Source organism: Pan paniscus, chromosome 9 (genome assembly GCF_029289425.2).
Source record: "Pan paniscus chromosome 9, NHGRI_mPanPan1-v2.0_pri, whole genome shotgun sequence".
NCBI lineage: Eukaryota > Metazoa > Chordata > Mammalia > Primates > Hominidae > Pan > Pan paniscus.
In genome coordinates this window covers 133,005,016-133,027,892 of record NC_073258.2, presented here as the reverse complement: position 1 = coordinate 133,027,892, position 22,877 = coordinate 133,005,016, and the positions used below count along the sequence as shown (strand labels likewise).

The 22,877-nt window shown below is 45.1% G+C and overlaps 1 protein-coding gene across 8 annotated transcripts in view; it reads right to left on the bottom strand.

Moving 5' to 3' along the window:
* Positions 1 to 5,428: 5,428 nt before the first annotated feature.
* The window catches only part of NTM (neurotrimin), a 965,686-nt gene continuing 948,237 nt past the window's right edge, over positions 5,429 to 22,877 (bottom strand). For 5 of the 8 annotated variants that reach the window (XM_055095115.2, XM_055095116.2, XM_008973271.5 and 2 more), the window contains 2 exons: positions 11,612 to 11,644; positions 5,429 to 6,765 (listed from right to left, as the gene is read on the bottom strand). In XM_055095115.2, the coding sequence (XP_054951090.1) occupies positions 6,665 to 6,765; positions 11,612 to 11,644 (134 nt within the window). In that variant the 3' untranslated portion in view covers positions 5,429 to 6,664. The remainder of the gene's footprint in view (positions 6,766 to 11,611; positions 11,645 to 22,877) is intronic. The other 3 variants (XM_055095118.2, XM_034934078.4, XM_003819855.6) reach the window with 1 other exon arrangement.

Below are 22,877 nucleotides of genomic sequence, written 5' to 3'. Positions count from 1 at the left end.
CTGTACTCTATCTATCTCTGATCAGCAGGAAAATAGGAAGACATCGGTATGCAGTGAGAGCACATGCTACCTCTAGTATTCGAATCTGACTGTGTTTTGCTGAGAGCGTGTCTAGAATGGTGCTCCCTGTGACCAGTGAGCAGGGAGCCAAAACCGCAATTCTTCTCTCTGAGATCCTACTTGTAGCATCACAGAAGACATTTGATGCACGTCTATGCAGATGTCTCGCACTTAGATACTCACTGACAAGTTTTAACTGTCTGGATGTCTTTTATATTTTCTCATTTTATTTTCATTTTTCTTGCCTGTTAAATTGTAATACGAACACTTAGAGAAAAAGGAATTTTGTATTTGACAGACAGCGTCTGTTGCCACAGATCTTAGCTCCTTTTCGAGTAGCCAAACACAAATGAGAATTATGGACACTGGCGAAAGTGATGTGGTGTGGGGTAGAATCATTTATTTTATTTTCATTTCTCTTTCTCCGGCATCCTTCCACAAGAAGATGAGGACCCCTCATCCACATGTGCACTCTGCAGTCTGGGCTCCTCTTCCTGGCATCTGTCTCACTCTTACAGTTAGTCTAGTGCAGGAGGTACAGCTTGATGGCTCTGTCTGACCTTCCATCAACTCTGAAAGTGAACCTTCAGAAGAAATGAAAGCTGAGGAGGGTGGTTGGGCACAGGCGCTTGGGGGAAGGGACCAGGGCTCACCTATCTTCCAACCCCATACTCTTTCTGCTCCAACCCCACACTTTGCCCTCTTCCTCTTACATCCTCAGGCTCTTCACAGAGGGGTTGGAAATGAAGCCCAGAGTCTAGGGGCAAGAGAGGAGAGTGAGAAGGACTCAATGAACTTGGAATTCAGCCAAAAATACACAAATATGTCCAATGAAATCTGCATGCACACTTCTGGATCCTTGATTGTAATGGTCAGGATGATGAGAAATCATTGTGAACTATATCTAGAGACCCCTCTTTTCATCACTATTTCTTGTTATTTTAAAGATGAGTCTTAGGAATAACAAGTGTCATCTGTTTTGAAGAATTAAATAATTAAATACTACACACACACGTACATGCATACACACAAACACATACACACACACTCGTACTGAAAATTCGGAGAATTTTGCCTACTCCCAACATCTTTTACTTTTCTAGACTTTAGGATGTGTGACAGTTTATTCTCTCTTGTTTTACTTGTGTCATATAGAGGGCAGCTTGGGGCTAACATCATTTCCTGTTCCAGAAAAAGCTACTGTCTTTTATTAAGCATTGCTTCTTTCCAAGTGCTGCAGCGTCCATCCCTCAAGTTTTCCTTAAGGAGCCACTTCAAATATCTGCAGAAATGACAGTTAGGATCATGCATTTTATCTTCTTATGAACCATTCTGGAAACAGAGACAATGCATTGGCTGTGGATCTTGCCCACATTCACACTTTCAATTTTCATTTATCAAAAATACTGCTTCCCCAATTTTTCCTTGCAGAAATCTTATAAAACCTAAAATCACTTAATTATTGAATTCTAAAGCTAGATGGAACATTAGCAATCTTCCGTCATAACATCTTATATAAAAGATAAGGAAAGGGAAATTCAACTAACTAGTGATAAAATCTGGACTACAGCCTAATTCTACTGATTAGTAATTCAGTTCTGTATCCAAAATATCACAGTGCTATTCAGAAATGCCACAGTTCAAGATTCACTGGAAACAAGGTAAGTGCTATGGAAACTCCAGGAAGTTCTAATCAAACAAATGTACTGAGAGAGGAATAATTCATTTTCAAATAATGTTAACAACCCCTAAAATATTGAAATAAACTCATATACTCTCACATCATGCCAAGAGAAGGGATCCAAGTTATTTGGAGGCTTGCATAGGAGTAAAAATCAACATTCAAAAAACGAAAGTCAACCCAGGTCACCTCCATAAAGGATAACGCACCAAAATGCCTCAGACATGAACTGTAAGAATAGATCTTAACTTGAGCTCAGGAATTAGGGAGGCTTTTCTGTAAACAGCGTGTGTTTCTAACAACATAATAGCTGCATGATGGCGAAGGTATGGCGTTATGGAAAACAGAAATATCTGAATGAGAAGGCAGAGACTCAGAGAGCTCAGCTATTCACAAGTCATGGGGATATGAATTTGCATTTATAGCCTTGGAGGTGGATAAAGTTGGACACTCAGGGAAATAGTGCCTGAATTGAGAACAGAGAGAGGAAAGAACTGATACTTTAGAATGGCTTGTTTGAGCAGTTGTTATGGGATGACAAAGGAGACATACTCTGCACTCAAGTCCCAATGAGCAAGTTCTGAAACAAATTAGCTCTGGGATTTGGTTTAAAATTTTTTAAAAAATGCTGGAAAGAGGTAATAATTCATTGCTGCATCAGATACCAGTAATCTCAATTATTTTTGACTGCTTCTCTGATGAAGGGTAAGCGACTGGTGTGTGATGTGCATTTGCCAAATAGTAGCACAACGGCATGCAGCGTTCCACATCCGTCCTTTAGCATATATTCTTCTCTTTAGTGAGAAGTACCTCAAATTTTTACCATTGTGGAAATAGGAAGTCCTTACAAATGTGTCGTGAACCCATATTGCATGTTTTAATTAAACAACTCCATCTGTTAGATTCCTGTAATTGGTTAGTGCTGCTGTCTTTGATTCCAAACTCACAGTTCAGGAGGTATAAGATAAAGATGGAGTCAGTGCAGTGAAATGTGCTCAACCTCAATTAAATTTTAGTGTTAATTCATTTGCTAACTTATTTCCAGCTTGAACAACAATAGCTGTCATTCATCATCACCATCCACAGCAACAAAAACAAACATTTGTGGATTGTCAGCCATGAATATGCTTGGTACATCCCACTGGTCAGAGAGCAGTCCCTGGATGAGTATTCTCAATGCTTCAAGTTAGACATCTGGGCCCACTGTGTACCAGCCTTGATGGGGGAATATTTAACAACAGGAGCAGAAGAGCCACTGCACATTTGCATGGCTGGAAAGGAGTAGATATTCCACTGAAAGAAGAGAGATGTGATTCTACAGGAGTATTTGGCTAGAGTGGCTAGGGACCGTCCATCCCTCACAATCCACCTTGCATTCATGAGATGCTCATGCCAGGGGACATCCTAATATTAGGGGTAGTGGAGGAATCCTAAAGTATGGCAGTGATTATCTCTGAATTACAAGGGGTCCAGTATACTTGGAATCCAGGCCAATCTGTAGCAATTGTCCTCCATCAGTGCCTGTACCAAGACAAAAAAAATCACTACAGGCTCTATTCGGGGTGGTTTTCTGTGCTCATTCTGATGAACATTCTCTTACCAAGCTCCCATTTCCAGAAAAGGTAGGCCTGTGACTTGTCCCTATAAGCTCCTTTCAAAGCCATGTCCTCCTAGATGGAACTCTATATCTGGTTGAAGACCTGGGAGGCAGAATACCCTTTCCTGTGGTGCCCACATGTTTCCTCTAAAGACTGAAACTCAGCAGACTGAGGCTCACACAGCACACTTAGCAGAAGGTGAGAGTAAGCTCCTCTTGAAGCAGGATAGGGAGGGCTCCTATCTGGTGAACTCATCAATCACGGTCAAGCTGGTTCAACAAAGAATGTGCTCTTGCATAACCAGGGCTCTAAAGATCCACAAGGCAAGAAAACTATTGAGTTGGCAAATAGGTAAAATTAAGTCCTCATCAGTGCCCCTTACAAAGTTGGTTCTGACTCAGCACTCTCTCTCTCCTGGGAGGGTGAAGACTGTGATTTGAAGCACGGTTAGCAGTAGCAGATATTACTAATGTCTACTGGTGGTCATCTAGTAGATATTGGTAGATATCTACTAGTACATAGTAGATGTGAAAGATAAAGCTCCCATTCAGAAAAAGGTTGTGTACACTGTGTTCCCTCTCAGCCAAGCCTCAGAACTGCCTCTTTGCAGGGGCCTTGGCACATGGTATTCAGAGGTGTTTCTGGGCTCCAGTTTAGGAATATGGAGCTCACCTATCTTTTCCCCACTCTATTCCAGTAAGCCATGCTTTGCACCCAAACCCTCAGGCCAGTGTCTGCTGAGGTGCTGGGCATGGGAGGTTTAGTCAATCCCAGCCACCCACTTTCATTCTAAGGAGACCCAAAGCCCCTCCTCTTTCATGGTTTCTGGACATAGGCAGGGATAAACACCAGTGCAGCCAAGATTCCTGAGGCTTGGCCAGGTAGTTCCAGACCTTGCTGCCAGGAAAAACTTGGGGCATCTGGGACATGGGTGGGGCTAGGGGTGAAAGGGTAGAAGGACACAAAGAAAGGTGAAGTCAATAGCTTTCTTCAGTCTTGCCGGAAGCAACTGGAAATGACACAGCTCCATCCCAGTCCTTCCTGGTTCCTCTCAGGTGAAGGTGACTTGGAAATGCAAATGCCGTCATTCCTGAGTGTTTTGGCTCGGACCCATTTCTGTCTCTCAGTTCCTCTTATGTGGCTAGAGGTGAGGTTTGGAGGTTGGGTTTGGAGGACTGGTTGATGGGAGATTATTTAAAACTAAACACAATGTTTCAAGCTGGCTTTCTGTTTTGTTTTTTGCGGGGAGATTTCTTTTGGCTCTCGGGGGTTTTCTTGCTTTCCGTGACAGTGACTTTCTGCTGCCTCCCAGAAATAATTGGGCCTAAAGTCTTCTCCCTGACTAGACTTGACCTTTGCCCACTTGTGTGGTAAGATGTTTGAGCACAAGCAGGACACTGGCAGCCCTGGCCAGGACGTCCCGAAGGCACTGAAAATGCAGTCCCTATCAGACGCACCCTCACCTTGCCTCTGTGCGGGGATGGAGGAGGTCCCACGTCCTTCTTGTTTGTCATCTCAGCACTTGCCACCACTCCATCCCAGGAGGGTTTAAGAGCCCATCCTCCCCCATTCTTCAAACCTGAGCCAGGCAGGCTGTGCCCCCGCCCCGCTGTAGAATGAGGTACCACACCAGGTGAAGAGGGACATGGAACACTTTTTAATGTCAAGTCAGAGACAACCCCACCCTCCCGGATCCCCCAATCCCCCTTTCCCTCATCACATCCGGGACCCCTCCCCGAGGACTCTCTGGTTCCCAGACTTTCAGGGGAGGGGAAAAAAAAAAGATTACCTAAAAATTGCATTTTCTTCTCTTTCATACACACTCACACAAAGGTGGGAAATAAAATAAAATAAACCAAGAGGATTAAACTCTCCAGTGGTCACAAAGGCATCAGAGATTTCCATAATGGGCTAAAGCAAGTGGGTACTGACGGTACTGCTTGTTCAGCTGCTTGCTGTCTGTTAATGCCACAGGGCAGGATGGAGAAAGCGGGGCCACCTGGGGTGGCCTAGCGCAGAGCCACACCTGGAGAGATGCTGCGCCTGGTATTAGTTTTTTTTTTTTTTTTTTTTTTTTTTATCCTTTCACTTTTTATAAATGTCTCTGACATGTAAATAACCCAAGAAAATAAAAAGGCAGGAGCTGATTACACAATTACCAGTAAACTCTATCAATCTTTTAGAAGATCAACACACAGCTAACGCCATATACAGCATGCAGTAATGTCTGAGAAAGGACCCTGCGGAGAAATAAAATGGCTAGAACTCTAACAAAAAAAATATATGTATATATATACTGTATAATATATGTCATCAAAGGAAGCATAGCCAACAAACCCAAGATACAGTGCAGATCACCTTTCCATTTCTAAACAGTGTGTAGAGAGCATAGTATTGTCTGCAAGAGATGTCAGAATCGGGAGGAGTCTGTAGCGCTGGTGGAGATGTTGGTTAAATCGGATGTATTTTTTGGTGGATATGCCAAATCCTCACCAGGTGATTAGTGCCTGGTGTGTGGTCCACCAGTTGTAAACCTAGTTAAGAAGTATACTATTCATTTTTACTGTTTAACAAACATACTTCTCTTCACCCTTCTCAGTTGTATTTTTTTAGTTTTGTCTTGTTTTTGCAGTAAGTTCTAGACTCATATCAGAAAATATAATTAATGAAATTAATAATGAATCAGAATCCCTTGTTATCCATGATGTTCATGTAGTAAAATGATAAAAAAAAAAAAAAAGTTTAACGGTATCTTTTGTGACTGTTGTTTGTGGGACTGTTGTTGCTGTCGGACGGTCTTATTTTGTTTCCTTTTTCTTTCTTGCTCTTTTTATTTCACGTTTCACAACACACACCGTGGTGGCACAGTCTACCAAAGTGCCCGCAGCGCCACGCTTGGGCCGGAAGGTCTCACTCTGTTCGTCTCTATGGACTGATTGAATTTGGGATGGCCAGCTCCAGAATGTTCCACGTGGGGGCACTCTGTGGGCAGAGAGGCTGAGCCCTTGCCCACACTGGCACCAAAGAGGTTGCACGATGCAGCTTGCAGTGGGTCCAAGCCGGGTGTGCTGTGTTCTTCCCGTTTGGGAAGAGAAAACTCCATTGTACCTAAATATCTGCAAGGCAATTTTCAATTTCTTTTTTAAAACTTTTTTCCCCCCAAAGTATTCTTTGTTCCCCTCCCTCAAATTTCTGTCCCATGAGGCTGTGTTTCTTCTAATTTCATTTGTATATATCTGATTGGTTGCTGTCAGTGTTGCCATTGCTGTTGTGTTGGTGGTGGTGGTGGCGGCAGCCTTTCCCGGGTGGGGAAGTGGCACTCACATCAAAATTTGAGAAGCAGGTGCAAGACCAGGAGAGGCAGCAGCCAGATGCAGCCTGCCCTCCTCGACGTGCCGTTGCTCACCTCGCTGATGGCGCCTGGACCTGGGGAGAGAACACACTCGCCGTGAGTGGTCTGGGAGAAAATGGAAGGAAAGCCCGGTGGTTGCCTGGTCTGCTGTCATTCGGCCTTGCCCCTGGTGAGTTGTCCCTCTAAGTGAAACACGTGGTGTTCCAGCCCCAGCATTAGAAGTGAACGTTCTATGGCCCACATCCCCAAGACACACACAGTAGATAACAGGAAGCCTTCCCCTGCAAGGAGAGAACATGAGGCTCAGGTTAAAGTGTCCTGGGCCTTCTTCCTTACTGTGTCATAACATGCAAAGGCCATGGCTCAGGCTCAAATTCAAGAAGAAGGTGGCAGATTCATTAATATCCTACACAGAGCTTTAAAAAAGTCGGACTACTGTGCTGAGTGCCTCATCACCCATCCACTTCTGAGCACTGCCTGCCTGAAATACTCACCCACCCTCCAGCGGCTTGGCCTGTGGCTCAGAAAAGAACCTGCTGCACAAAACAATCTGTCCGCCTGCTGCTTCCGCGGCCTTGGGCACAGAGGCCATCCTGCCAATCACTCTATCTCAGGGCAGGGCACCTGGGTTCCACCTGGAGCACTTGACCTCTTCCCCATCTGGATGGGGTAAGAGCAGAGGCAGCTCAAGGATCACATGCCTGCAAGGCCGAAGCCGGCCCACGTGGATGGAGGTGAGTCAAACAAATGAACAGGAAGCCTTCCTGTGCATGTGGATGTAACTGAAGATCAATGAGGACACTGGGATGCAGAACCTGCCCCAGTGTATGGAGATGGAGACAAACACAGGAGGCAGGAGAACTGCAAGGCAGTACAGTTCCCCAGCAGCTTCCCTATTGTTCTGAAACATACGTTTTCTGGCTACCTCGGCCCTTGTGGCCAAGAAACCCCATGACCAGTGGAGCTTTGATTTCTGTAGAGTACACAAGTTTGGATGCCCAGATGAATTAGCTACTCAAGGAACCAGGCCACCTCCTCAGACTGGACCTGCTCTGGCATACTCTGTTGCATTGAATTTAATAGAGGTATTTAAAGCTGGTGGCCTCACTAAGTCCATGTCTTCCTGGATTAGGGAATAAGGAACAAAGCCAGAACCTGCCTGCCTGACTTGGATGCTCAGCGTTGGATACATTTCTGGCTAAAACAAATCAAAATCAAAACAGGCTTCTCAGTTCCATGTGGGATTATTCCATCAAGTCTAGAGCTCCTGGCCTGGAGGCAGTGCCCATATGATTTTATGTCTTGGCCTTTTGGGATAAATCCCTAATTTGGGGGCGTGGCTAAATAGGTAGCCATGAGATTGAAATGCAACAGATCATCAACCTCATGTTTCCCTGGTGTCTGATTCGCAGTATCCCTAAGGCCGGAACTTCTCAGAGGTGCAGATCCCCATGCTGAGAAGCCCAGGGGATGCTTATTCTCTCTACCCTGCATTAAGGAGAAAACACAAAACCAAAGGCATCTGTGCTAGGATACAGGTGACCAAGGAGCACTCCTGTAAAGCTCCCGCGGATTTAAATCTCAACCCAGAAATGCTTGTCATTTAGGATCGGTCACTAACTGGTTGTGTCTTCTAGAATCTAACGAACTACTATGTGTCCACAAAAACCATCACCAGACGTTCTGCCTTTGTAGATGCTCACTCTGTCATCTATAGAGCACATTCTTTGGAATCAAAGGAGAGAAGCCTCTGCCGGATGCCTTCAAGGGTGAGAGATTGTGGTTCTCTGCTCTGCGTAAGTCCTTCCCCTCTAGGCAACTCCAAGATTCTTCCCACCAAGGCCCTTGTCTGTGCCTGAGGCTGAGGACTCTGAGACGACAAGGGTGGTTCTGAGTCCATGTGGCCCAGCAGGCCTTTATGGAAGCCAGGTCCAATGTTTTGCCTCAACACTGTGAGTGGTCACATTCATATGAAGATAGCTTCATATGCGTGAATCACACCGTACAATTCCATACGTGTCCTGCACACTGGAGTCCTTAACTCCCGGCAGGGGACACAGCTGTCAGCACACTGCTCTGCCTCTTTCATCCCTTGTGCTCTCCTGAACATCCACACACATCTTTGAAACCCATTTCCTGTTCAATTGCCGCACACTCCCACCTCCCGTCTTCCGCTCCCTCCCTGTGACTAAGAAGATGCCCTGGGTAAGAGATGGAAAACAAGTGCCGCTTCCCTGCACTGAGGTGTTCTCTCCTCTCTTCTGAACTCCCTCCTTGCAGCCTGACCCACCAGTGGAAGCCTCCAGGGAGGAGAATGCCACAGCCAGGTGTTCAGCCCAGCAGGGGTCTGGCGTAGTCATCATGTAAGGGAATGCTGAAACCTTGTTTCCAGGCTGGGGACTCTGCAGCTCGGGAGACGACTGAGAGCGGGCAAACACCCCCTGTGGCAGATCTCAATGGCCCTGTGGCTATGCCAGGCGCTCTCCCTGGGTGCCTGTGTTTGGTCTCCTTGCTACGCCCCTCAGAGTTCTTTTGTGGATCTGCTCCATGCTGGGAAGCACCACAGAGAGCTTGTAAAGACGAGTCGAGTCCTCACCTGTTGTGTTAGAAAATTCTTCCTATGGAAGACAGAAAAAGGCCACCAAGTGCCTGCCAGCCATTCTCTTGCTTGTAGTATATCTGGGAAAAGCCTGAGCAGCCCCTCTGAAGCTCTCCATCTCTCCATCTCAGGCTGGTGAGTGGCTGGCACTATGTGACCATATCCAGTCTGTGCAGCCCACCCCACAGGTACATGCGCTCGCCACCCCCGGAACCTGTCTCTTCAGCACATCCAGGACACCAGACCTGGACCAAGTTGGACAGAAGGAGAAGGAAACAGGGGTAGCCCCGAGGCAGGGGCATTCTCTCAAATGAGACATCCTCCCAAAGGAGACAGTCTGTACCATCTCATTTTTCAATTCCCAAAAATGTTCACCAATTGGACCTTGCCACCTGTGGCCTTGACCCCTGGAATTTATTCTTTATGCTAATTCCAAGGTGATGTTTCTACCCCAAATCGATCATGATCCTCATTGATTTGAGGTTAACAGGTTAGCACCAAGCCCAGCTTCTCAGTGGACCGAGCACTACATTTCGTGATGCGCCTGCAGTCTGCATCCTTGTTGTCTCTTCTTGCCACACCTAGTTTGGTGCCCTTGCCCCTTGTCACATAACCACATGTGTGCACACAGGGGCGGGTCTTTTTTCCCCACCGTCACACACTCTCCCCTCCATCCGAAATATGCCTCACCCATATCACTCTTATTCTTCATTCCAGCTCCTCTTCCAGCCTTCAGACACCTCTTGCAGGCAGCCTTCCCTGCCTTGCTCAGTGCCATACACATCCCACTAGTAAAACACTTACCACCCTGTGCCATAATTCTCTTTGCCTAACTTATTTGTATTTCCTCCTCTGTCCTCTGTGCAGTAAGTTCCTTAAGAGCAGAGTCTGTATCTCATTGGCCCGTGGCAGGTATTCAACCAATGTTTGTTGAAAGAAGGAGGGGGCATTGCCACTCATGCTGACATAGCCACATTTATTTGTCTTTGTATTTTACTTTTGCTTAAAATTGTACTTGAAGAAAAAAATAAAACAAAAACTTTTTTTCATACCTTGCCCTCTGCCTTATCTCAATTTCCTCTTCCAAATACCTTTCCTCCCCTTTTCTAACTATATCCAATACAAGTTACTGAGAATTCCTGTGGCTGAGTGTCTATCTAGCTACATAGAAGCAAAGCCATGTCAGTTAGGATTTCAGATAGAGCGCTTGCATTTGGAAAGCTATCACAACACCTTAATGACACTCATGTAGGAGATGAGAATTATTATCTCCCTTTGTACCAGGTGGAAATTGAACTTCAGGAAGCTTAAGTGACTTTCCCAAGTCTCTTGACTTCTGTCTTCAAATGCAACTATCTTCCCACTATCTCAGAGATGCATCTTCAGAGAATAAAGAGAAGAGAGTGTGGCTGCATGGCCTGCTCCACCTGGGTACAGGTTAAGGTGAGAACCGCACGCGTGCCACTGGGCTGCTTCCCGCAGGCCATCCCACACTGAATGAATGCTATGTGGAAGGATTCCATGAGATGAAGACCTTAGGTCCAGGTGGGCGTGGACCACAGCACCCTGGGATCAAGGCCCTCTCAAAGCCAGTGCTGGTCAGAGCGACAGCTCAGCCCATCTGCCTAGTGACATGGGCCACGCAGATGAGGCCTCCATTCTTCATTCAGCCACGCCTCCACTCCACAGTGAATTCCTTTATTGCCTCTATCTCATTAGAGAGCTGCGGAGGCCTAAAGAGACTAATTACCAGGACAGTTAGGGTCCCAGAGAACCGTGATGAGTGTCAATTATCCATCGGAAACATCTGGCAGGAATGAAAGCTTCAAATAAGATGCATTTTATTCGTAGCCAAGTGACTCACCCAAGAACCTCCCCCTTCCTCCCATCTTCCCCTCCCCTTGCCACTTCCCTTCCAGCTCCAAGTTAGAGAGATAGAAAGAATGGTGCAAGCAAGGGCAGCATGCAGGGCCAAGGTCTGAGAAGATCGCTGCATTAGAGCATCCGTGTGTGAGGAAAGAGGCAGGCCTGGTGCAGAGGAGCCCAGAGATGGAGCTATTCTGGGCACTGACAGGTGCTCATTAGTGCCGCCAGCAAAGAGAAGTTAGGCTACTGCAAGTGGGATCTACCTAGGAAGGATTGGATGTCCTTGAGGATGGGGTTAATCTAAATTGACACGGAGATGGTTGAAGGTTGGGGGAGGGTTCCCTCTGCGCTGCTTCCTGGAGTTAGCTCAGGAAAGAAGGCATCTGGGAGGAAGGTGAAGAGTTTTACATACCCCACACCCACCAAGGCAGCAGCTGTCTGAAAAATATACAAACCTTTCCAAGGGGTCAGGGCTGTAGTTTTCACTTCTAAAAGAAATTAAAAACAAGCCACTGTTAAGGTCGAAAGCAGACGGAGATGCTCACTTTGCCCTCAGATGATTTCAGGAAGAAGCTGCACTCCTGGCGCAGCAGCATACCTGCGCCTCTTGCCCGTGTCCCTTGCTGTCCTGACCACTGCCCAGCCCTCTTATGTGACCCCCTCTGGTTTTCTGGTTTACTTGGGCAGCCAGTTGCCTCAAGAGGTGAGCAGGTGGCTGGAGAAGGATGTGAACGACAGTCAGATTGGACCACAGACGGAAGCAGAGCCAAGATGTCCGCCTGATTTTAGCAGGTGACACAGCTGCACCTTTGGAGCCTGAGACAACAAACCAAATAGCCTTTGTAGAACAACTTACTTTCTTTGGTCATCAGGCTATCCTCTAATTAGTTGAAGCCTGTAGGTCTTACGTATAAAGTTGATTGCTACATATGGATTTATACTACAGCATTTGAATGTAGGTGTTCATGCTGTATTTGAAATGCAAAAGTTTGACTGGCATTTAGCTATGCATTTAGAAACACTGGTGAGTCGGCTTCCATGTACCAGAGGAGACCAAACCATTGACATTTGACTTTTCTTGATGAGCTGGACAATACCAAGCTGGTCCCACAGGGCTTCATCTCTCTGGGGCAGCCTGCGGCTCTGACCCACACCCGTGCTGCTACAGTTGCACTTGTTGGGACCTCCCCGTAGAAATGCTGGGAGGCTGGCCCCTCTCTGCTGCCTAGGCTGTGAAAGGTCTCCATTTCACCAGCTTCAACTCTCAGAACAACCTATGGAGTCTCTCCACCTTTTCTGTGGATAGTATATGCCTTGTTTGGCCTGAATTTGGAATGATCTCTAATCTTTTACTTCCCTCTTTGTTGTTCACCCTGGATACAGAGAGGACAGAAAATGGCACTAAAGCTTTTTGCATCAAAGTGATACCTTGGGAGTCTGTGTTCTCTGTGCAAAGGTCCTCGCATACAGAAAGACAACCTAGATATGACTCATCCTAAAAGCAACTGAAACATTTGCTCAAAGTCAGATGAATACATACTTGTGCATTCACACCCTCAATCTACTCTTTAAAAATCACCTGACACACGATATCCCTCTTGATTTAAGTGGGCATTAGCGACCCTGAGAAGCCACCCTGAAGGCACAAAGAGGGAAAGGGTTTATCTACGATCAAAAGTTTTGTGATTGAGAAAATATCTGATGTACTGCAGGACGGTAGGGAAAAGCCAGGGGTGATGATGCCATGGTGCCTGTGCATTTAACAAGGATGGTCCCTTGAAGGGCTTGCTGGGCCCCAGAAACAAGTTCAGAAGCTAAGGAGGGGGAGGGGCTATTTTCATTAATTGTCTTATTTAGGTACCGGTGATTTTTGAGCCTCTCTGTGCCAAGAAAAAAAGATAACTGGAAGGAGGAAGGACAGACTGAAGACAGACTTGGGGAGATAAAGTAATCATAAAACTTTTACCCCCAAACCACAAGCAGTTTTGGGGGGGCTCATCCAGAGAGTGATGGGCGTACTGGTTCAGACTGTGCTGGAGGAAGGACACAGGAAGAGCCTTCACCTGGCAGTTGAGACTATCAGAAAGAAGAATGCATTGAAAGCACAAATTCCTGCTGAAAATAAAAGAGGTTTTCTATAAACAAAGAACCCCCCCAAAAAAACTTCAGCTTAATTATTCCATCCAGATGGGGTTTTTTTCTCTTCCTCTAAATCTCCAACACACACTACTTGAAAGATGGCCAACTCTTTTTAGTGTCCACATAGGTAAAGAAAATTTGATGCTCATCCTTGACTTTAGCTAGAACTCATCCTTGGGCTTTTCCAGGTAGCAGTTGTTCAACCTTCCCAGTCAACTAGAGGGTCCTTTTGATCCCACTTCTAGCCCACCACAATGAGGTGGAAATGCCAGGATATTTTCGTATATACTCTAAACCCATCATGCTCATTCCAGTCCACCCCCCTTGCTTTGGTACTAAGGAGAAGGTGCACATGCTGGCACTGTCCTCTGTGCCATGCTTGACATGCTTCTGTCCAGTGTGTGTTGTGTCCCGCTTCCAGAAGCAGGAGCCTTGCTTGAGCCACCAAAGCTAGTCCTGGCCACAAACTCCAGTCTTTGAGTAACATTTTGACTATCAGGAACATAAACAATCCCTGAAAATTCAAGCTTGTCAAGCATGCGTTTTCCACACCAAGACTTCAACTGAAATTTAATTGATCTCTTTGTTAATGGTATATTAACAACAGGTCAGGGAGGGTGGGAAAATATGTTGAAAAGAAAGAAAGAAAAAGGATGGAAGGAAGGAAGAAAGGGAGGGAGGAAGGGAGGGAGGGAGACAGGAAGGAAGAAAGGGAGGGAGGAAGGGAGGGAGGGAGGGAGACAGGAAGGAAGAAAGGGAGAGAGGAAAGGGGAGAGGGGGACAGAAAAGACAACAAGAAGAAAACAACAGTAAAAAGAACCCTCCCATCCCATCTCTAAGTCAATATTCAATGTCTGCTCAATCCAGAAAGTTATATTTTTGCCAGCAAAGCCAGTTTGGCTGAATCCGAGTGTCCAGATAAGCAAAGGGCTGTTGTCTGGCTCTAGTGGGCAGAGGAGGGCTGGTTTCATGTGAAGACAGATATACAAACCTTCTAGCAAGAGGGTGAGGGAATTTTCTTTCTTTTGTGCTTTCTGTTATCTAGACACACATATACCATAGAAATGCTTAACCACTGGATGACGTGGCCTAATTAACTGTCTTTAATCCTCTGCAGGGAAGAACTAATAATCTCTTCTGCTGCAATTGTTTCCTTCTGATATACAGAGTTTACTTTAGTCCCCCATTCTTTAATAAATTGCTTTGATGGTCACTGTGAGGTTTACAGACATTGATCAGTCAACCTTTACCAGCCCACTGATACCATCAAATCTGACTTAATGCCCAGGAGATAAAAGACAAAGGACCAGTGGGTGGAAAATGAACAGCCACGGAGCCGCTGAGTTTGCACAGTGGCCTGAGTACAGTTTACTGTGCAGAAGCCCAGTAAGGGATGGTGGAACATCCTTGAGTCCTTATTTATCACCGTGAGAGTCCTGCACCACCAAATATTAATAGGAGAGGTGACATGCAATCTGTTTTGTTTGCAGAAGGGAAGCAGTAAAATACTTCAATGGCGGCAGAAAATGCTGAGGAAGAACGAAATTCTCTTATCAAAATACTTCTAGTCCATCCAGATATTGGTTAGCAAAATAGCTTTGAACTTCTCTTAAAGCCAAGTGTACTCTGTCAGTGGAAATCCATGCATTCATATAAATCTTTCCTGGTATTTCTGAGGTAAGGTAAGTATAAATTGGAGCGTATTTCCTGAGAAAATACATAGCTCTCTATTGTATTGAAGACTAGCAAAGGAGGCGGGGGAATGAACACATGAGTGCAGTAAATGAGCCCAGGTGCAAGGGCTGTTTTCTCTAAATAATTTCTCATTGTACAAGAGTCTAGCAGCTCTACTGAAGACTGTACTAATCCAACTGTCATAACGTTTTAGATATCCACAGTCTTCTTCGCTGACCCATTCTCCTACGCCCAAGGTTGCTGAGATGAGGGGCTGAGCACATCCGAAGAATCAGAGTAGCAAGTTGGCACAGAAAGCCTTCCAACCAGAGTCATCAGTTCACAGGAGAGAAGTGAGCAGCCCAGCTTTGTCTCAGCAGATGGGGGCTCCTTGCCCCCTGCTCAGTGACCAGGTAAAGTAACCTGTTTGCTTTCAATTTGTGTTTCTGGTTGGTTTTCCTGCAATTGACTTTGCTATGGGATGGTGTTCTCTCTGTGAGTTGAGTACGCCTTCTGTTAAATACTCTCTTGTTAAAAACCCCTACCTGAGTTTCAAAAGCTCCAATTTCCTCTGAGAATGAAGATCTCAGTGGTCAGAACTAGCTCGGTCCTTCTGAAAGCATAGCCATAGCAATGCATGTCCATGCTCTAGGCTCTCTCACTTCCCTGATACTGTATGTTAGCCACTTTTTTTATTTTATTATTATTTTACTTTAAGTTTTAGGGTACATGTGCACAATGTGCAGGTTTGTTACATATGTATACATGTGCCATGTTGGTGTGCTGCACCCATTAACTCGTCATTTAGCATTAGGTATATATCCTAATGCTATCCCTCCCCCGTCCCCCCACCCCACAACAGTCCCCAGTGTGTGATGTTCCCCTTCCTATGTCCATGTGTTCTCATTGTTCAATTCCCACCTATGGGTGAGAACATGCGGTGTTTGGTTTTTTGTTCTTGCGATAGTTTGCTGAGAATGATGGTTTCCAGTTTCATCCATGTCCCTACAAAGGACATGAACTCATCATTTTTTATGGCTGCATAGTATTCCATGGTGTATATGTGCCACATTTTCTTAATCCAGTCTATTGTTGTTGGACATTTAGGTTGGTTCCAAGTCTTTGCTATTGTGAATAGTGCCGCAATAAACATACGTGTGCATGTGTCTTTATAGCAGCATGATTTATAATCCTTTGGGTATATACCCAGTAATGGGATGGCTGGGTCAAATGGTATTTCTAGTTCTAGATCCCTGAGGAATCACCACACTGATTTCCACAATGGTTGAACTAGTTTACAGTCCCACCAACAGTGTCAAAGTGTTCCTATTTCTCCACATCCTCTCCAGCACCTGTTGTTTCCTGACTTTTTAATGATTGCCATTCTAACTGGTGTGAGATGGTATCTCATTGTGGTTTTGATTTGCATTTCTCTGATGGCCAGTGATGGTGAGCATTTTTTCATGTGTTTTTTGGCTGCATAAATGTCTTCTTTTCAGAAGTGTCTGTTCATATCCTTTGCCCACTTTTTGATGGGGTTGTTTGTTTTTTTCTTGTAAATTTGTTTGAGTTCATTGTAGATTCTGGATATTAGCCCTTTGTCAGATGAGTAGGTTGCGAAAATATTCTCCCATTTTGTAGGTTGCCTGTTCACTCTGATGGTAGTTTCTTTTGCTGTGCAGAAGCTCTTTAATTAGATCCCATTTGTCAATTTTGTCTTTTGTGGCCATTGCTTTTGGTGTTTTAGACATGAAGTCCTTGCCCATGCCTATGTCCTGAATGGTAATGCCTAGGTTTTCTTCTAGGGTTTTTATGGTTTTAGGTCTAACATGTAAGACTTTAATCCATCTCAAATTAATTTTTGTATAAGGTGTAAGGAAGGGATCCAGTTTCAGCTTTCCACATATGGCTAGCCAGTTTTCCCAGCACCATTTATTAAATAGGGAATCCTTTCCCCACTGCTTATTTTTCTCAGGTTTGTCAAAGATCAGATAGTTGTAGATATGCAGCATTATTTCTGAGGGCTCTGTTCTGTTCCATTCGTCTATATCTCTGTTTTGGTACCAGTACCACGCTGTTTTGGTTACTGCAGCCTTGTAGTATAGTTTGAAGTCAGGTAGTGTGATGCCTCCAGCTTTGTTCTTTTGGCTTAGGATTGACTTGGCGATGCAGGTTTTTTTGGTTCCATATGAACTTTAAAGTAGTGTTTTCCAATTCTGTAAAGAAAGTCATTGGTAGCTTGATGGGGATGGCATTGAATCTGTAAATTACCTTGGGCAGTATGGCCATTTTCACGATATTGATTCTTCCTACCCATGAGCATGGAATGTTCTTCCATTTGTTTGTATCCTCTTTGATTTCATTGAGCAGTGGTTTGTAGTTCTCCTTGAAGAGGTCCTTCACATCCCTTGTAAACTGGATTCCTAGGTATTTTATTCTCTTTGAAGCAATTGTGAATGGGAGTTCACTCATGATTTGGCTCTCTGTTTGTCTGTTATTGGTGTATAAGAATGCTTGTAATTTTTGTACATTGATTTTGTATCCTGAGACTTTGCTGAAGTTGCTTATCAGCTTGAGGAGATTTTGGGCTGAGACAATGGGGTTTTCTAGATATACAATCATGTCATCTGCAAACAACAGGGACAATTTGACTTCCTCTTTTCCTGATTGAATACCCTTTATTTCCTTCTTCTGCGTGATTGCCCTGGCCAGAACTTCCAACACTATGTTGAATAGGAGTGGTAAGAGATGGCATCCCTGTCTTGTGCCCGTTTTCAAAGGGAATGCTTCCAGTTTTTGCCCATTCAGTATGATATTGGCTGTGGGTTTGTCATAGATAGCTCTTATTATTTTGAGATACGTCCCATCAATACCTAATTTATTGAGAGTTTTTAGCATGAAGCGTTGATGAATTTTGTCAAAGGCCTTTTCTGCATCTATTGAGATAATCCTGTGGTTTTTGTGTTTGCTTCTGTTTATATGTTGGATTACATTTATTGATTTGTGTATGTCGAACCAGCCTTGCATCCCAGGGATGAAGCCCACTTGATCATGGTGGATAAGCTTTTTGATGTGCTGCTGGATTCGGTTTGCCAGTATTTGAGGATTTTTGCATTGATGTTCATCAAGGATATTGGTCTAAAATTCTCTTTTTTGGTTGTGGCTCTGCCAGGCTTTGGTATCAGAATGATGGTGGCCTCATAAAATGAGTTAGGGAGGATTCCCTCTTTTTCTGTTGATTGGAATAGTTTCAGAAGGAATGGTACCAGATCCTCTTTGTAGTTCTGGTAGCATTTGGCTGTGAATTCATTGTGGCCCTGGGCTTTTTTTGGTTGGTTGGCTATTGATTACTGCCACAATTTCAGAACTTGTTATTAGTCTATCCAGGGATTCAACTTCTTCCTGGTTTAGTCTTGGGAGGGTGTATGTGTCCAGGAATGTATCCATTTCTTCTAGATTTTCTGGTTTATTTGTGTAGAGTTGTTTAGAGTATTCTCTGATGGTAGTTTGTATTTCTGTGGGATAGGTGGTGATATCCCCTTTATCATTATTTTTTATTGCATCCATTTGATTCTCTCTCTTTTTTTCTTTATTAGTCTTGCTAGTGGTCTATCAATTTTGTTGATCCTTTCAAAAAACCAGCTCCTGGATTCATTAATTTTTTGAAGGGTTTTTGTGTCTCTATTTCCTTCAGTTCTGCTCCGATCTTAGTTATTTCTTGCCTTCTGCTAGCTTTTGAATGTGTTTGCTCTTGCTTCTCTAGTTCTTTTAATTGTGATGTTAGGGCATCAATTTTGGATCTTTCCTGCTTTCTCTTGTGGGCATTTAGTGCTATACATTTCCCTCTACAAAATGCTTTGAATGTGTCCCAGAGATTCTGGTATGTTGTGTGTTTGTTCTCGTTGGTTTCAAAGAACATCTTTATTTCTGCCTTCATTTCGTTATGTACCCAGTAGTCATTCAGGAGCGGGTTGTTCAGTTTCCATGTAGTTGAGCGGTATTGAGTGAGATTCTTAATCCTGAATTCTAGTTTGATTGCACTGTGGTCTGAGAGATAGTTTGTTATAATTTCTGTTCTTTTACATTTGCTGAGGAGAGCTTTACTTCCAAGTATGTGGTCAATGTTGGAATAGGTGTGGTGTGGTACTGAAAAAAATGTATATTCTGTTGATTTGGTGTGGAGAGTTCTGTAGATGTCTATTAGGTCCGCTTGGTGCAGAGCTGAGTTCAATTCCTGGGTATCCTTGTTGACTTTCTGTCTCGTTGATCTGTCTAATGTTGACAGTGGGGTGTTAAAGTCTCCCATTATTAATGTGTGGGAGTCTAAGTCTCTTTGTAGGTCTCTAAGGACTTGCTTTATGAATCTGGGTACTCCCGTATTGGGTGCATATATATTTAGGATAGTTAGCTCTTCTTATTGAATTGATCCCTTTACCATTATGTAATGGCCTTCTTTGTCTCTTTTGATCTTTGTTGGTTTAAAGTCTGTTTTATCAGAGACTAGGATTGCAACCCCTGCCGTTTTTTGTTTTCCATTTGCTTGGTAGATCTTCCTCCATCCTTTTATTTTGAGCCTATGTGTGTCTCTGCACGTGAGATGGGTTTCCTGAATACAGCACACTGATGGGTCTTGACTCTTTATCCAATTTGCCAGTCTGTGTCTTTTAATTGGAGCATTTAGTCCATTTACATTTAAAGTTAATAGTGTTATGTGTGAATTTGATCCTGTCATTATGATGTTTGATGTTTGCTCGTCAGTTGATGCAGTTTCTTCCTAGTCTTGATGGTCTTTACATTTTGGCCTGTTTTTGCAGTGGCTGGTACCAGTTGTTCCTTTCCATGTTTAGCACTTCCTTCAGGAGCTCTTTTAGGGCAGGCCTGGTGGTGACAAAATCTCTCAGCATTTGCTTGTCTGTAAAGGATTTTATTTCTCCTTCACTTATGAAGCTTAGTTTGGCTGGATATGAAATTCTGGGTTGAAAATTCTTTTCTTTAAGAATGTTGAATATTGGCCCCTACTCTCTTCTGGCTTGTAGGGTTTCTGCCGAGAGATCCGCTGTTTGTTAGTCTGATGGGTTTCCCTTTGAGGGTAACCTGACCTTTCTCTCTGGCTGCCCTTAACATTTTTTCCTTCATTTCAACTTTGGTGAATCTGACAATTATGTGTCTTGGAGTTGCTCTTCGCGAGGAGTATCTTTGTGGCATTCTCTGTATTTCCTGAATTTGAATGTTGGCCTGCCTTGCTAGATTGGGGAATTTCTCCTGGATAATATCCTGCAGAGTGTTCTCCAACTTGGTTCCATTCTCCCCATCACTATCAGGTACACCAATCAGAGGTAGATTTGGTCTTTTCACATAGTCCCATATTTCTCGGAGGCTTTGCTTGTTTCTTTTTATTCTTTTTTCTCTAAACTTTCCTTCTCGCTTCATTTCATTCATTTCATCTTCCATTGCTGATACCCTTTCTTCCAGTTGATCACATCAGCTCCTGAGGCTTCTGCATTCTTCACGTAATTCTCGAGCCTTGGTTTTCACCTCCATCAGCTCCTTTAAGCACTTCTCTGTATTGGTTATTCTAGTTATACATTCTTCTAAATTTTTTTTCAAAGTTTTCAACTTCTTTGCCTTTGGTTTGAATGTCCTCCCGTAGCTCAGAGTAATTTGATCGTCTGAAGCCTTCTTCTCTCAGCTCATCAAAGTCATTCTCTGTCCAGCTTTGTTCCGTTGCTGGTGAGGAGCTGCATTCCTTTGGAGGAGGAGAGGCGCTCTGCTTTTTAGAGTTTCCAGTTTTTCTGTTCTGTTTTTTCCCCATCTTTGTGGTTTTATCTACTTTTGGTCTTTGATGATGGTGATGTACAGATGGGTTTTTGGTGTAGCTGTCCTTTCTGTTTGTTAGTTTTCCTTCTAACAGACAGGACCCTCAGCTGCAGGTCTGTTGGAGTACCCTGCAGTGTGAGGTGTCAGTGTGGCCCTGCTGGGGGGTGCCTCCCAGTTAGGCTGCTCGGGGGTCAGGGACCCACTTGAGGAGGCAGTCTGCCTGTTCTCAGATCTCCAGCTGCGTACTGGGAGAACCACTGCTCTCTTCAAAGCTGTCAGACAGGGACATTTAAGTCTGCAGAAGTTACTGCTGTCTTTTTGTTTGTCTGTGCCCTGCCCCCAGAGGTGGAGCCTACAGAGGCAGGCAGGCCTCCTTGAGCTGTGGTGGGCTCCACCCAGTTCGAGCTTTCTGGCTGCTTTGTTTACCTAAGCAAGCCTGGGCAATGGCGGGCACCCCTCCCCCAGCCTTGCTGCCGCCTTGCAGTTTGATGTCAGACTGCTGTGCTAGCAATCAGGGAGACTCCGTGGGGTAGGACCCTCCGAGCCAGCTGGGGGATATAATCTCATGGTGCGCCGTTTTTTAAGCCCGTCGGAAAAGTGCAGTATTCGGGTGGGAGTGACCCGATTTTCCAGGTGCCGTCCGTCACCCTTTTCTTTGATTAGGAAAGGGAACTCCCTGACCCCTTGTACTTCCCGAGTGAGGCAATGCCTCGCCCTGCTTTGGCTCGCGCACGGTGCGCGCACCCACTGACCTGCGCCCACTGTCTGGCACTCCTTAATGAGATGAACCCAGTACCTCAGATGGAAATGCAGAAATCACCCGTCTTCTGCGTCGCTCAGGCTGGGAGCTGTAGACCAGAGTTGTTCCTATTCAGCCATCTTGCGGCTTTTATCCCATCTTTGTGGTTTTATCTACCTTTGGTCTTTGATGATGGTGATGTACTGATTGGTTTTTGGTGTGGATGTCCTTTCTGTTTGTTTGTTAGTTTTCCTTGTAACAGACAGGACCCTCATCTGCAGGTCTGTTGGAGTTTGCTAGAGGTCCACTCCAGAACCTGTTTGCCTGGGTATCAGCAGCGGAGGCTGCAGAACAGGGGATATTGGTGAACCGCTGATGCTGCTGCCTGATTGTTCCTCTGGAAGTTTGTCTCAGAGGAGTACCCGGCTGTGTGAGGTGTCAGTCTGCCCCTACTGGGGGGTGCCTCCAGTTAGGCTACTCGGGGGTCAGGGACCCACTGGAGGAGGCAGTCTGCCTGTTCTCAGATCTCCAGCTGCATGCTGGGAGAACCACTGCTCTCTTCAAAGCTGTCTGAGAGGGACATTTAAGTCTGCAGAGGTTACTGCTGTCTTTTGTGTGTCTGTGCCCTGCCCCCAGAGGTGGAGCCTACAGAGGCAGGCAGGCCTCCTGGAGCTGTGGTGGGCTCCACCCAGTTGGAGCTTCCCAGCTGCTTTACCTAATCAAACAACTAACTAGGCAATGGCAGGCGCCCCTCCCCCAGCCTTGCTGCTGCCTTGCAGTTTGATTTCGGACTGCTGTGCCAGCAATGAGTGAGACTCTGTGGGTATAGGACCCTCCGAGCCAGGTGTGGGATATAATCTCCTGGTGTGCCGTTTTTTAAGCCCGTTGGAAAAGCACAGTATTAGGGTGGGAGTGACTCAATTTTCCAGGTGCCGACGGTCACTGCTTTCTTTGACTAGGAAAGGGAATTCCCTGACCCCTTGTGCTTCCCAGGTGCGGCGATGCCTTGCCATGCTTTGGCTCACTGCACCCACTGTCTGGCACTCCCCAGTGAGATGAACCCGGTACCTCAGTTGGAAATGCAGAAATCACCTGTCTTTTGCCTTGCTCACACTGGGAGCTGTAGACTGGAGCTGTTCCTATTCGGCCATCTTGGCTCCTCAGCTGTTAGCCACTTTTCTACTGCTCTCTATTTTACGTCTGTGAATACACTCACATGGAGGTTCAATAAACGTAAGTTGAATCGTAGGTTGAATCTGAATAAGTCTATTGACTTCACTTTTTCTGTCTATTTCTTTGTTTCATTTTCTTGCTCGTGGCTCATCGCTGTGGTGCTGTACATCACTAAAGTG